Genomic DNA, 15,586 nt, shown 5'->3' with positions numbered 1-15,586 from the left:
TTTTCTTTATGCATGCCTATTAGAAAAAAAAAAACTTCACTTCTATTCTACCAAAGAGTATGGGGCTACATTACGTTCTGGAATTAATTAAGATTAATGATACTATGAATTAATACATGGAGTAAACTGTGCACAAATGGATCCTGTAATCCTAGCTACTTGGGAGGCTGAGAGACCCCCAACTCCAAAGCAAAGAGAACAAAATGGACTGGAGGTGTGGCTCAAGCAGTAGAGTGCCTGTTTTGCAAGCACAAAGCCCTGAATCCAAACCCCAGCCCCACCAAATAAAACCAGTGGATTCACTAGCCATATTCAATTGTAGCTATCTACATACTTACTGCTGCTATCGAGGAACCTAAATTTTCAGACTCTGTAAACAAAACCACAAAGGCCACTATAAAATATTAAATTCAGGGCTGATGGAATGGTTCAAATGATAGAGCACCTGCCTAGCAAGTATGAGTCCCTGGATTCAAACCCCAGTACTGCCAAAAAATACAATATTAAATTTGTGTACAATATCTAATATCTACTTCAATTTGACCCTTTAAATTTGTAAGACTTGGTAAATTTCTATAAGAATGGTTATGAAAGAAATGACCAGGTAATTTGCTTCAATATATAAAGAGTGCAGCACTCTGCACACACATATACTTAAGACAAACCGCACAGTTTATGAAGAGGGACAAAGAAGGAGGGATGTCTCAAGTAACTCAAAGCTAGCAAGATTTTGTTAACAGACAAATTAGGTCGAATTCTGAGGATCAAATATGCAATGTAAAATATAACACAATTTAGTGGTGACAGATTTGAATGGATTCACCCAAATAAATATACAAAATATCGGTGATTATGGTACGAATTTGCTTTTCTTTTCTATAGGGTAGATAACTACAATCAGGGCTTCTAAAACCAAAACAATTACTTATTACCTTTAGAATATAAAAAAATCATGCAATGATTTATATTATTGCCTTATTTTTCTACATGAAATTATATACTAGCTAGCAAAGAAGAGAATAATAAAGACTTCTTATTGGATAAACAGAACAGGAAAATATTCTTGAAAGTTATCCTTTAGCAGTATAGCTGATTTTATTTATCACTAAATTCCTAGAACATGAGAAACATTCACGTACAAATATATGCTGCAAAATGGGATTTTACAAATTTAACATCATCATTAGCTTCTGTCTTAAATAAAGATAATAAAGAAATAACTACACATTTTTTAAAAAGTAAAACCAAACTCTAGTAGACAAAACATACAGAAGATATCTCTTAATCTGACTTCTAAATCTAACACTATACCAGGTGTGGGGGGTGGGGGGGAAGGGCCAACACCTGTAATTTTAGCACTCAGGAGGCTGAGATAGGAAAAGCTGAGTTTGAGGCCAGCTTGGGCTATATGAGTTCCAAGCCAGCTTGAGTTTCAAAATGAGACCCTCTTTCAAACAACCAAAAAAAAAAAAAAAACTAACAATATTGCTCATTCAACAAATAGATATGAGAATACTTTCATATGTCACAGTAAGAATTCTAAGTTTGGACTGCATCAAGAACACAGAGCAGCCAGTAGCTTATTGAGGAAATGCTAGAAATATCAAACTAAGGTCAGCATTAAGACAAAGAAGGTGCCTCCATTTTTCCATTACTCAACACTGAATAGCTATACTGGCCAATTTAATTAGACAAAACAAAGTAACTAGAGTCATAAAAATTATAAAAGAAGTAAAACAATCTGTTTGCAGATGACATGCTAATATAGATGGAAAATTCTAAAAAAGAAAACGACAAAACTAAACCAATAAAACTGTTATTAAGGCAGCAGGTTAGAAGAAATAAAAAATGACTACCTTCCATATAAATAAACCATAATCAATTAGAAGATAAAATGGGTAAGAAAAACACATTTTCAGTAGCAACATCCTCAGTTAATAACTTAAGAAATGTTCAAACCCAATACAAGGAAACTTTAGGGCCCTAAATGACACAAAAACAGATGTGAACAAATTGAAAGACTTAGTATCATCAAGACCTCTCAGTTCTTAAATTTACAAATATAACACAATCCCCATATAAAGACTAATACGCTTTTCCAGATCTAGAACAAATTGGTATTAAAGTTCATATGGAAAAGCAAACATAAAAGAATACAGAGAAACCCTTGTTTAAAAAAAATACAAACAAAAACAAAAACAGAACTATGAGCTAGGAATGGCAGTACCCAAATATTAAAACGGTATAAAGTCTCAGTGTAAAAATGTGAGATACCATTTTTTAATCTCTAGATTGGTAAATTAAAAAAAAAAAGTTGACAACACATGGCAGGCTATGTGGGAAACAGGCACTTTCATAAACTACTGGTGGGAATGCAAAATTCTCTCCTACAAAAGGAACTTGGCAAAATTCAATAAAAACATACGAATTTTTTTCTTCCACTGCTGCTTCCATTCCCACCTAAATAATTTAATCTGAAGACACATCTGCAACAATTTGCTAGTAAACTTTGCATAATAGTTTTGCAGATGACTCATCTGGCATTTTGGTTTTTTTACTACTGTAACACACTGAAAATAATGTAGGTGCCACTGTGTCAGGGATTGGTTGAACAAACTAAGATGCATCCAAGCAATGGAACAGTACATGGGTATTAAAAAGGAAAAGAAAAAGAATGCTCTACGAACTTAGAATAATTTTCAAGATACAGTAAATAGAAAAAAGACAAATACAAAAAAAAATTATTTCTTCATTTAATGAAGGGTAACTAAAAATGCATGTGTGTATGTATGTGCATATATGTCCTTATGTTGCAAAAAGACAAATTAAAAGAATAAACAGAAACTAAGGAAAGGAAAATGGTTACCAATAAAGCATGAGTGGGAATAGGACAAAAGAGGTAAGAATCTCCAAGCGTATGTTATATCTTTTCTTAAACTTTGATTTTAGAATCTTAATAAAATTAAATGAACAAAGATGGAGGCAAAACACAATACAACAAGAAATACAACAAGAATTATACTGTATTTCAACTGAGTACTTAAAACTAGGGAAAAAATCTAATCACTGTGACTTTTGGAAATAGGGGCTTGCTGTGTTGCCCAGCCCAGGCTGGCCCTGCACTCCAAGGCTCAGGCAATCTTCCTGTTTCAAGCTACTGAGTAGCTGAGACTTAAGGCACATACCACTGTGCGCAGCTTCACCATGAATTTTTTAATCCAATACCTTAATATCTTCAATCTAAACACAAAAGGAGACATACAGAAAGGAAAGAAGAAACTTATATGGACTGTACTGGAGGTATTAGCATAGTCTCATGATATTTTATACATATAAAATATTTTCTAGCTCTACTCTCCAAAGATAAAAATAACCCAATTGCAATGAACCCACATCTTGGATTCTTTCTTCCTTTCCATACTGAAAGGAACCAGAAGCTCTAAGAGCAAATAGCCGATTCTACAGCTGGGACAGGCAAAACACAAGTTGACACTTGTATATAGTATTTTTCAAGAAACCAAGAAAGAGCTAAAAAAAAAAAAAAAAAAAAAAAAGCTGTGTAGACATGTGAAAAGGATAAAGAAGACAGCTTGAAAGGGCTCCCACTGCCAAATTTAAGTAGCAAAACACACAGCAAAAATAGACTTTTTAGCCAGGTGTAGTGGTACACAACTGTGTAATCTCAGCACTGGGGAGACAGAAGGATCAAAACTTCCAAGACCAACCTGGGCTACATAGGGAGTTCAAGGTCAGCCTGGGCTACCCTAGTGAGACTCTCAGAAAAAAAAAAAATTTTAACCTATTGTTCAAAATAAAAATATAACAACATAAGAATGACAATATTTCCCTTATTATAGATTAGCAACCAATAAAAGTAAAAGGAGACAGAGTTAGAATATAAGCACCATACATATATCATATAGTAATTCAAATAAGAACCATCAACGACCGTCATTAAACCTATTAGGTATGAATATGAGTAAGTATTTTTATGCTCTCAAAGTATGTTCTCATGGGTTACTTAATTAGAAAGGAGGAAATAATATTACAGTGGAGAAACCAGGAGGATACCTTTAACCAAAATTAACATCAGCAATAATGGGACAAGTGCCATCTAGTGCCTCTTATAAAATGTCTAACTTAAATGCAATCCTGAAAAACTTATCAGTCAAATGCAAATTCTATAGGCCATTTGGCCTCTAAAGTTTTGTTTGGTTCGCTTATTGGGTGTTTTTGTTTTGTTCTGTTCTCCTAGTTTTTTGTTTGTTTTTTCTTTTTTGAGGTAGCACTTCGCTATGTATTGCAGGATGGCCTAAATTCACCATGTAACTCAACATGGCCTCAAAACTAGCAATCACCTGCCTAGCTCCCAAGTACTAGTAATATATGTACTACTGCACTATTTAAAATGGTAAGCCATAAAAGATACAGGAAGGCTAAAGAACTGCATATAGGGTAACTAAACATAATACACGATCATAGATGAAATGGAGAATATGGCATTTTGGGGACAACTATTAAAACTTGATTTAAGTTTACATCCATGCTAAGTTTCCAAGTTTGATAACTACAGGGCATTTTTATTCTTAGGTAACACATGCTTTTTTTTTTTTGGCAGTTTCAACTCAAATCCCCAAGCTTGGGGATTTGAGCTCTACCACTTGAGTCACATCCTCAGCTCTTTTCACTTTAATAATTTTCTCAGAGAGTTTCTTCTCTGGTCTAGGCCAGCCTCAGACCTCAACCCTTCTACCTATGCGTCCTGCGCAGTTTACATTATAGACATGCATCACCATATGACTGTCTTGTTTGATGAGATAGGGCTTCACTAACACTTTGCTCAGACTGGTCTTGAACCACAATCCTCCTGATTTCCAGTGACCACACAGCTGAGATTATAGGCATGTAGCATCATACCCAGCCAACACATGCTTATAAACAAAGAGTAATTAGAGGGCATTATATCTATAAAGACAGCAAATGATTATGCAACAGTAACAATGTGTTTAAGTACATCTACATGCATACACGTATGTGTGTGTGTATATATATATATATATATATATATATATATATGAAGAAAAATATAAAGTAAATATGACCAAATAACTAATTGATCAATGTTGATGAAGTATAAATAAAAGTTCACCTGTAAGTAGCAAAAAAATTTAATTTTCAAGAGAAAACATGACATGAAAGAAAAATGATGGGTTCACCATTTCTCTCTCAACTGGACTATCCTAAAAATCATTCAGACTTTCTACTACCAGACTGAATTAATGCATTGCAATGTGGAACTACAAAGAAAAGGACTCGGAAATGTGGCTCTTTAATGGTGTAAACTAAAAACGATTATACCAAATCACCTATTACTTATGAGCACATGTGGACGTACAGGATACTAAGGTACTAGCTACTATTTTTAAACAACTTGAGCTCATCTGATTGAGCTCAAGCACATTGGAAATCCACTTAAATCTATGAGCTGCTATGAAAAGTATGAGCAACTTTGATATTGTTATTGACAAATTTAAATGCAGTCCCATCTCTAAAGTCTATGAACTTCTAAATTGGGGCCCTAAATCTATGGTCTCCACTCTGTTTTTTTAAATTAATTAATTTACTGATTTTTTTTTTCAGTGATAGAGACAGAACCCAGGGCCTCATGCATGCTAGGTAAGCATTCTACCACTGAGCTATGTCCCCAACACTCACTTTATCCTTTTAACAGAAGAATGCTTCTATTGACTTCATGTCAATATTTTTCATTAGTATTTTACTTGTTTAAAATGAATCACTGGGTTAGCAGTGGATCAAATAAAATTTGACCCCAAAACACTTCACTATGAAAGATACCTATTTTAACTATATAATAAACATATTGGTACATATGGCAACCGACCATTGGGCACTGCAAATAAAAGTTTATTAAGTATAAGCTAGGGACTCAGGAAAACCACAGTTATAGACATGTGTCCTATTTTACAATAAGATGTATATCCAAGTAATACATCATTACACAACTTGATATATTTCGCTTTATAAAAAACTATAGCTTAGCCCCCTTATCCCATTATATGATAATGAAAAAAAGTCATTTACTGATAAAAAACAAAAGCTAAACACATCTAGAATGTAGAATTTACCTGAAGATATGTCTCAACTATGCATAATGGCAAGTTATAGGTATGATAATGCTTTAAAAATATAAACCAGGTCTATTATCGGTGAAGGAAATGGGAAGTTGAAAAGGAGAAAGTCTGTTCTATGAGTACATAAAATCTATTTCCTGACTGGCAATGATTGCTGACACTTAAGAATAAGAGTTGGGGGCAGGGTATGATAGTGTACTCCTATAATCCCAGCTACTCAGGAGGCAGAGGTAGGAGGATCAAGGACCAAGGCCAGCCAGGGCTAAAGTGTGGCAGTTGTTTCTGAAATCTTTAACAAAATAAAAACTTCCACATATAAAAATGCTTTGAAAAAATAATATATTGCATTAAACAAAACAAACTATTATTAGCACACATTCACAAGTTAATCCAGTTATCTCAGCAACTAAATTGATTTCTTTTCAATAGTTAGATCGACTTCAATGTTAAGAATCACCTGGGACAAAATACAACATTTCAGACTATTAATACATAAAACACTGATCAATCTTGGCATCACTAAAAGGGGGTAACTAAATATTATATGCCTCATGATATGATGAAAAGCAAAATACTACTTATTTATATGCTAACTTTCCTGAACAGTGCTGGAATAGAATAACAAAATCCTCACTAAGAGGACAAGCATTCAGTAAAGTCAATAAAACAAATGGTATCCCTTTTGCCAAGAATATTATAAATCCCATATAGAAAAAAATATGTGCTTCATTAAGAAAATTCTCCAATTAGGAATAACTGAAGGAAAACTTATTCTTAATTTTTTAAAATCCAAATTACATAAACAAAGTTAGGATGAGTTAGAACTTGGTAATTCAGTCACACTTTTTTCCTCTTAACTGAAGTGAAGCTCTTGTTACCTTCTCTGCAGGCCAAAGTATAGGGTGTGTCCAGCCTCTGCTTAGAAATGACAGGTGTAGTTTAAGCAGGTGTCCCTAGACCAGATGTCACCTAGAGGTTTTTGTTCTGGATGTAACCCTAGCCAACACGTTCATGATAAGTTAATCCAGTTATCTCAGCAACTAAATTCATTTCTTTTCAATACTTAGATCAACTTCAATGTTAAGAATCACCTGGGACAAAATAGATTTCAGACTCGTAAAACACTGATCAATCTTGGCATCACTAAAAGGGGGCAACTAAATATTATATGCCTCATGATATGATGAAAAGCAAAATACTACTTACGAAGTATGCCTAAAACATTAAACCACCATGTTATCAACCATTAATGGTTTTCAAGAAATAAGTAACAAAGGATAGACAAACAAATTAATTGACTCTACAAGGAAGTAATCAACCAAATCCAGAAATTGGGATATTCTAATGACAAAAAAACCCTGTTACTTTGACAAATCAGTGGCACGATGGGAAAAGGAAAGGGAACTGTTAAGAGACAAGACGAAAAGAGCCGAAACATCAAAAACATACATTCTTGCCACAGAAGTGGCTCACTTCTGTAATCCTACCTACTTGGGAGGCTGGGATAGGGAAGATCAAGGTTCAAGGCCAGCCTGGGCAAATAGTTCTTAAGACTCTCATCTTCAAAATCACCAGACCAAAATGGAGACATGCTCAAGAAGTAGACCACCTGATTTGTAAGCCAAGAAACTCTGAATTCAAACCCTAGTCCCACTAAAACAAAAAAAACAAGAACAAATAAACCAAATAAACAAAAACCACACTATTCCTGGGGCTCCACCACAAAATTCTGTTACAGCAGGTGGTAGAGTCCTGGGACACTCACTCAGGCATTAACAGAACTTTGGATCTGTCATTTTTGGTTATCAACTCAAAATGTAATAGTTATTCCTAGACATCATCAAGAGCTTTCAATTCCAATACATTATTACAATGTATTTATCAAAATCATTAAGTGTAAAGACCAAACCAATCAAATAAAATTAATAATGAATTCTTTTGCTGGAAAGAATAGCACACAAATAAATGAGCTCCTGTCTGAGACTTAAAAATCTTTTGTCATAGGGTTAAGGGTATAGCTCAGGGATAGAGCCTTCACCTAACATGCCTGACACCCTGAGTTCATGGCCAAATTTTTTAGTCTTTTGTCACATTATAGTTTAAACAGTAGAAAAACACTGCCTTGCATCTACAATGATGTCTTTTTTTTCCCCCCATTCTGGACTAAAACCACCGCTTCTCTTACAGGTTCAACTTTTCTTCTGTTAATATTTCTTTACCTCTTCCTGTCAATGAACACAAAACAATTTCAATGTCCCTCTACTTGAACTATTTACCAATGTAACTTTGCACAAGTTATTGATAAAGGTATACAAATATTAGCTCTACAAAATTTAGTTAGCTGGCAGTGACTCAAGTGGTAGAGAGCCTGCCTAGCAAGACTGAGGCCCTGAGTTCAAACTTCAGTACCACAACCACCACACATGCACACAAAAATTATTTAAATTCACAGGCATGTCCCTGTATAAATATGCTTACGATTACTCTCATTTTCCCCATTTTCCATATTTAATTTTTTTCTTGCCAAACTCATATTTCTCCTAGCTCAGACTTTCTCAAGTTGTTCTCCAAAAGAACTTTAAAGCTCTTCCTCAAACGTGGGTTTTCTTACCATAACATACAGTACTATTTTTTGGGAAAAACCATTTACTACGGAGTAAGCAAAGAGGAATAGTGTGACTCTCCAAATTTTCTAGAAAATCACAACATGCATTACAAAACAAAATCTCGAAGAAGTCTTGAAGTAAAGTAACACAAGAACTTTAGCTTTATTGATGAAAATCATCCAGTCTTTTTCCAAAGACATATATTAACATTTCAGGAAAACCAATGTTTCACAGAACACAAATTGGGAATTTCTATTCTGACTTGAATACCAAAGAATGTGATGGTGGTGGTGGTAGGTCAAAAGAAGCCCAGGCAGAGAATCCACCAACCCCTCCCCCTATTCTACCCCATGTTATCCAGCAACCAGTTCAGACAAGATTCATGTTTATTGTTAATATTCACTAGGCCTGGAAAATACATAATAAGCAGTCTTCACAAAATAAAACTTTTATCAAAGACTTCACCTAAAAATATTAAGTACTTGCTTGCTGACTAATGTACTTAAACTCCAAGGAATTAAAATGTTTATTTTTCCTTCCTTTTTCAAGTTCCAATTTTATGCTGTTTGAGAACATAAAAGATCTATAGTAGTGATTGACTTTTCTATCAAAGATATTACACATACAATCAACTATGAAAATACTGAATGCACAACAGAGCATAAAGGCAGGATTATAAAAGAGTGTTTCTATTCAGAAATAGATATTTTTAGTTAATAGCTGAGGCAGAAAATTCCAATTAAAAAAAAAAGCATATAAACATTTTGGGTGGTTGGTTGGGTATATAGCTCAGTGGTAAAACATAATTTCCAGCACAGCAAGAAGAGGAAAAAAAAAAAAAAAAACAGTGTGGGAGAGGTAGTTATAAAGTTCTCAGTTCATAAACTTACTGAACTATCTTGGAAAGGAGATTTATTTCTACTTTGAGCAAATGTAACCTGCTTAAAAACATGGATTCTAAGACACAACACTAATTAGCTGAGCTTTGATCAGTTCCTCAATTTTCTCCACTTTTTACTCCTACTTTCAACAAGTCTGCATGCCTTTTAAAAAATGTAACATAATATCACAAAGTATCAAAACCAGGTTTGTTCAAAACAAAAGAACACAGTTTATAAAATTAAATTTAAAATACCTATGTGAATAATTTATTCAGCTAATAGTTATTCTTCCAGTCTCCATATTACTTTATTTTCCTTTTGTGAATAGGAGGGTATGTTTATTCAGATCCCCAGCAATTCACAAATTTAGGGTGTTACTTTACCTATCTATTACAATTTTGAAGAATTCCTTCACTTAACCTCATGTGATTCATAAAAGGCTTCCTCTTAAAATAACTGATCTATATGGTGCACATTAGGTAAGGAACATGAGTATATTCATATCATTTAACTGATAAATGTAAACTTCTAGTGATATAACTACTGGTATATCTACTGATATAACTAAAGAAGGGCTTTACCCGCCAAGAAAAAAAATAAATTCACAGAGCAACTGAAAATTAACTATAGTGTATACAACTGTACAATTAAGTTTCTAACTATTCTAAAAGTAGGTGCATTAAAAAAATTCACTTAGTATTATAAATTTCAACAGCAAAGAAACAAGTAACATACACATAATACATATAAATTTTGAATATCCAAGATAATTCACCTCCTTTTCAAAAAATTCAAGTTATAAAGGAAGCATCAGATTAACCTCGACTGTAGGTTGGTTTGTAAACAAAAACAAAGTCCTCCAACTAAATATCTGAAATACATACCAAAACTTTAAATTCTTTAAGAAAGAGTAGCAAATTGTCTCCCAATCTTAATACCAAAATAGAACAAAAAGTAAAATTCACCAAATTCACATTGGGCATAGATATACTTGGGAGTAAATTTGTTTGAATTAATTTAAATCATTTACGAGTAACAAACTGAAATCATAATAGATGGATTAAATATCACACAGCACATGTGAGCACATCCCATAAGCACAACTCTTTTGTGCAATTAATAAGTGCCCCTAGGGGCTGGGATGTAGCTCGGTGGTACAGCCCTTGCCTAGCATGCGTGAGGCCCTGGGTTCGATCCCAGCACCAAAAAAGAAAAGAAGAGACAAAAGAAAAAAAAAGCCCCTAAAGCCACTTCAATTTTCATACTTTAATTTTTCCATATGCAAAATGTGAGAAGTTATACTTTACCCTTTCATACTTAAAGGTACATTCTAATAATATTTGTGGAACACATTGAGATGTACATGCCAAGAAAGAAATTAAATGAAAAAATATACATCACAGCTGATCAATATCCAATTTTTAAATACTGTATTTTTATACATTATCAGTAAGCACATTTCAAAAATTAAATGCCAATGCTAAATAATCAATTGCATATTTTAGACATATTTTTGTAGACAATCTAGAACTGAATAAATGTTTGATCCAATCCAATCAAGCTAACTTTAAGCAAACCATTAAACTCCATCTCTGTATTTAATCACTGGGTTTGTATCAAAAAGGATGTATACATGGCCAGCATATTAATTTGCTCTTACTGAAATGTCTATAATATTATGAAGATATATCATAAAATACGCATCTAACAGTTATCCATCCAATTAATACAAAAATTACAGGGAAAAGTGAGCAAATGTTAAACTTGTACAGTAAGAACACACACATATAATGACAGTCCTACAATAGGCCAAATAAAAAAGCAGCTCATATTTTAAAAAATTATTCCACCTGTGATTTATAAAACACATTGCATTGCCTACTCATCAGAAACCATGATATTTAATTTGATGTAGCAAAGAGGTAACTTATCAAGTTGCTTGTTTACTACTATTTCTTACTATGAAGAGGCATTCTGATGGTTAAGTGACAGAATTACTGTTAAAGCTTGGTATCTGGTCTGGCAGTTAAAGACTTTTCAGAAGAAAGTGTAAAACCCAACATAATACATATCCTCTAACTGTGCAATATTACACCACAAGGAAAAATTCTTTCAATGTTGGTACTACTCAATTTTTGACCAGCATATTTCTTTTGTATTTTTTTTCTAGCAAGTCATACAAATCTCCACATGGGTTTATTTTCCAAAACAAATGCTTCAACTTTTTTCCTAGTAGCCTAGTTACCACCCCACAAAAACAAACCTGGAGAGTGACATATGGAGGGAAAACAAGTTTAGCTAAGAACATAGTTCAAAAAGCAGCTTCTAATAGAGCATAAAGCCCAAGTTGATCAAAGAATAATGTAAATGCACACAAACCACCTTGAGACTATATCGTTAAAAACAGTACCTATAAGTACAGTTAAAGGATGATGTGACCCCCAAGATAAAAATGACAACTGGAAACACAATATTCACGATTACTTTTGTAAACAAATGAAGTTCAGATATTTAATTGATCATGTTTAGATTGTTAACATAAAAAAATGAAATTCTTCAAAAAAAAAACATGTCATGAACCATACAGTACCTTTAGGATATTAAATTTCAATCAACCAATCTAACAAATACAGTGCAAAATCCAAACAGTTCAAATTGTTTAGCATAAAACCAGGACATATATTAGCTTGTTCTCAGTACTAAGCAAGTGACTATCAACATAAAATTCTCTACTTCACACCCCATTACTAAGTCAAACACTTTGGGAAGATAATTGTTTTTGTTTTTAATTTGGCCCTTTATTTAAAAATGTGCCTAACACACACACCATGACACACACCCACACAAGTTAACAACTAACCACTTTAGACATATTCTAGACTTCCCATGGAACTCACAAACTACTGCACAAAGTTTTGTGAAGTCTTCAGCTTCAAGCCTGAAGTCAATCTAAGACAGCCAATAGAGTACACCTGTGTATTTCCTAGTTCAGACTCCTGAGCATGAAACAGAGCAACTCTTGAAACAGTAATAAAAAACTCAAATTATGCAGAAGCCACATTACTAAAAATAGCTATCCTGTAATATCGCTACAACCAATATTTATTAGAAGGAAACAAATAAGACCATTATTTTAGTTTTAAAACACAACCAACTAAGGACCCTCTATGGGTAAGCAAACAAAAAGATGACCTCATGATAAATTACCATGTGAAAGTACTTGTAAAAGAAAAACTGGGAAGAAAAAAAGAACTAAATCACAAAACATACTACCTAGCCTGTATCATATACCAACTTGAATAAGAAATTTATTTGGTCAAATAAGCAATCAAAGAATGAGAATGAAGTCACAGTCTCTAGTTTCACAGTATCCCCATTTTCCTAAAGATACTGAACATTTTTAAATTCCCAGAAACTCAACAAAAAATAATTCTAAAAGCCATTCTGGTCACCTAAAGCACTCACATATTATGCTATATAGAAATATTCTATTGGAAAACTACTCAACGACACAGTTCCAAACAAGGTTTTTTTTTTTTCTTTTAATTCTGAAAGCCAGAATTTTTAAAAAGGCAAAGGAGTTTCCAAAACAATTTTTCCAAAGGTTACAAACTTTCATTTACTATCTGAACTCATACTAAGCATCACCTTTCTGCCTCTCAGTGGCTATCAAGCAACCAATAACAATGTCACAAAAGAATGTTTACGAAGACAGGGGGTGGGGTGTCACCTGTAATGATTCTATATGAAAAATGCAAATGATCCTAAAGTAGGTGAGGAAACCTCCTTCCTTCCTACAATATGACTTTATTGATCTTAAATGTCGTTTCTCAGGCTAAATTGATGGGAGATGAGAAACTGTTCGGTGTGCAAGGTCTGCTTTTTGTGGTTCCCCCCTAAGTCCCTCATTTCCAAAGACCGTGGAGAAGCCTCTCCTACTCACCGCAAGTAATACTGTTTTAAAGCAAAGGCAGCGTTAGAACAACTTCTGGGAAAGTTGAACTCCTCGACAATCTCTCCCCACTGGTTCTTCTCGGAGACCTGTTAAAACACAGGCAGGCAGCTCACTGTGAGAGAGAGAGAGGAGAGCGAGACAGAGAGCGAGCGAACGAGCGAGCGCCCTGCCCGGCCCGGCCGCGTGCGGGGCAAGTGGGGGGCGGGGGGGGTGCTTGTCCTCCTCACCCGCCCTGCACTGGCACCACTTGTGTTGTTTGGAGGGAAGATCTGGTGGATTTGTTTTGTTTTGGAAGCCCGGACAATAACCAATCGCAAGTCCCTCTGTCGCCCCCTTTTAAATCTCTACGCGGTCCGTTTACACTTTAAAAAAAAAAAAAAAAGTTCAAAAGGATCAATAGCGCGGGGTCCGGCGAGTCGGGGGGTGCCGAGGGGGGTGTCGGGGCCGGGCCGCTTTGGATCAGTCTCCCAAGCTCTCTCCATCTCCATAGGCCCTTCTTTGAGGCCTACAGCTTCTGCCTAGCCTTGAAGCCTAAGATGGCTATTTGGAGACAGGTCCTGCTTTCTTTTGTTAGCTGTGGAAAGCCGGGGCGCCGGGGCCGAGGCTGTGCCCCCGGCCGCCGGGATCATTTCGCAGCCGATTATCGATGTGAAACCTGCCCGCGCTAATTTTGAGTTGCACGAAAACTGCTCTCAGAGTCTGTGTGTCTCTGTGTCTCCGCCTGGGCTAGAGCGGCAGCGGCGGCGGCGGCGGCGGCGGCAGCGCTGGGACTCGGGCGGGCGGCCGGGCGGGCGGGAGGACGCGGAGCTCGACCGGCCACGAACCCCCCCCCACCCCCACCCACGGCCGCCGTCCCCGCCGTGCGGCTCAGACCCCGCCGGGCACCGACCGGGCAGGGCGCGAGTCACCGCCCGCCCGCCCGAGCCCCGCGCCCGCCCGCCCGCCGCGCGCACGCGAGCCACCAGGCCAAAAACAGCCCCGCCGCCGTCCGCCTCCGTGCCACCGGCTTGCGAGCGAAAAGAACGCGTCCGGCCCCCGCCAGCCGCCCCCCTAGCCCCAAGCGCCCACCCCGGGGTCAAAGGAGACTTTTCGGAGGAGGCCAGCGAGAGGGAAATACAAATTAAAACTTCCACTCACCTTCGCGAATCCGCCTAAAGTAGTGACTCTGGTGTAGAGACCGTGAAGATCCAGCTCCTTCCCACCCACCGCAGGGATTTTTTTAAAAGGCGACCTGCGGGAGAGAGGAGAGGAGAGAGAGGGGAGAGAGAGAGAGAGAGAGAGGAGAGAGAGAGAGAGAGAGGGGAGAGAGGAGAGAGAGAGGAGAGAGAGAGAGAGAAAGCCCCGCACTTGTCAGCCGGGACCCCGCGCCTGGCCCGGCCCGGCCCGGGCGGGAGAGCCCCGTTCGCCCCCGTTCGCCCCGGCGCTGCCCCCCCTGGTTCTGCTCTCACCCTCTGCTGTGGTGGAACTGCCGCAGCTCGTCCAGGAAAGCGAGTCCCTTTCTCCGCTCGTCCGGAGGCGCCTTCCCCGTCGAGTTTGCCATTATTTTTTCAAAGGAGGTTTAAAAAAAACCCAGATCGCCGTTTTTTAAAAGCGCCCCCCGCTCCCAGCGCTTCCTACCACAGCCCGGAGCCCATTCCTCGGCCGGCGGCGGCGGGGCTCAGTCATGGGCCGGCGGTGGCGGCGGCGGCGGCGGCGGCGGCGGCGGCGGCGGCGCAGGGAGGGAGGGAGGGAGGGGGAGGAGGAGGAGGAGGAGGAGGGGAAGGAGGGAGCTGGAGGCCAGGGGGAGCGGAGGGAAGGAGGGAGGGGAATTTCTAAAAAAGTTTAAAGAAATCGGAGCGAAACTAGAGGGGCAGGCGACTGCCGGATCCGCGCGAAGCCGCGGGGCGAGCGCGGCCCCCACCCCTTCCTTCCCTCCCGCCCTCCCCGCGGCCCGGCTCTCGCCCGCCTCTCAGCGCCGCCGGCCCAGGCGGCTCGGCCCGGGGACGCGATTCA

General features: G+C 37.6%; 1 protein-coding gene across 2 annotated transcripts in view; it reads right to left on the bottom strand.

Annotated features, from left to right (window-relative positions):
• Arid2 (AT-rich interaction domain 2) overlaps positions 1 to 15,282 on the bottom strand; it is a 146,155-nt gene extending 130,873 nt beyond the window's left edge. Inside the window, exons 1-3 of one of the 2 annotated variants that reach the window (XM_020180477.2) lie at positions 15,043 to 15,282; positions 14,732 to 14,825; positions 13,583 to 13,680 (exon numbers count right to left, since the gene is read on the bottom strand). In XM_020180477.2, coding sequence (XP_020036066.1) covers positions 13,583 to 13,680; positions 14,732 to 14,825; positions 15,043 to 15,134 — 284 coding nt within the window. In that variant the 5' untranslated portion in view covers positions 15,135 to 15,282. The remainder of the gene's footprint in view (positions 1 to 13,582; positions 13,681 to 14,731; positions 14,826 to 15,042) is intronic. The other variant, XM_074083213.1, reaches the window with a different exon arrangement.
• Between the last annotated feature and the right edge of the window lie 304 nt (positions 15,283 to 15,586).

This window comes from Castor canadensis, chromosome 8 (genome assembly GCF_047511655.1).
Source record: "Castor canadensis chromosome 8, mCasCan1.hap1v2, whole genome shotgun sequence".
NCBI lineage: Eukaryota > Metazoa > Chordata > Mammalia > Rodentia > Castoridae > Castor > Castor canadensis.
The sequence above is the reverse complement of the archived record's forward strand: the minus strand, read 5'-3'. Positions and strand labels throughout refer to the sequence as shown.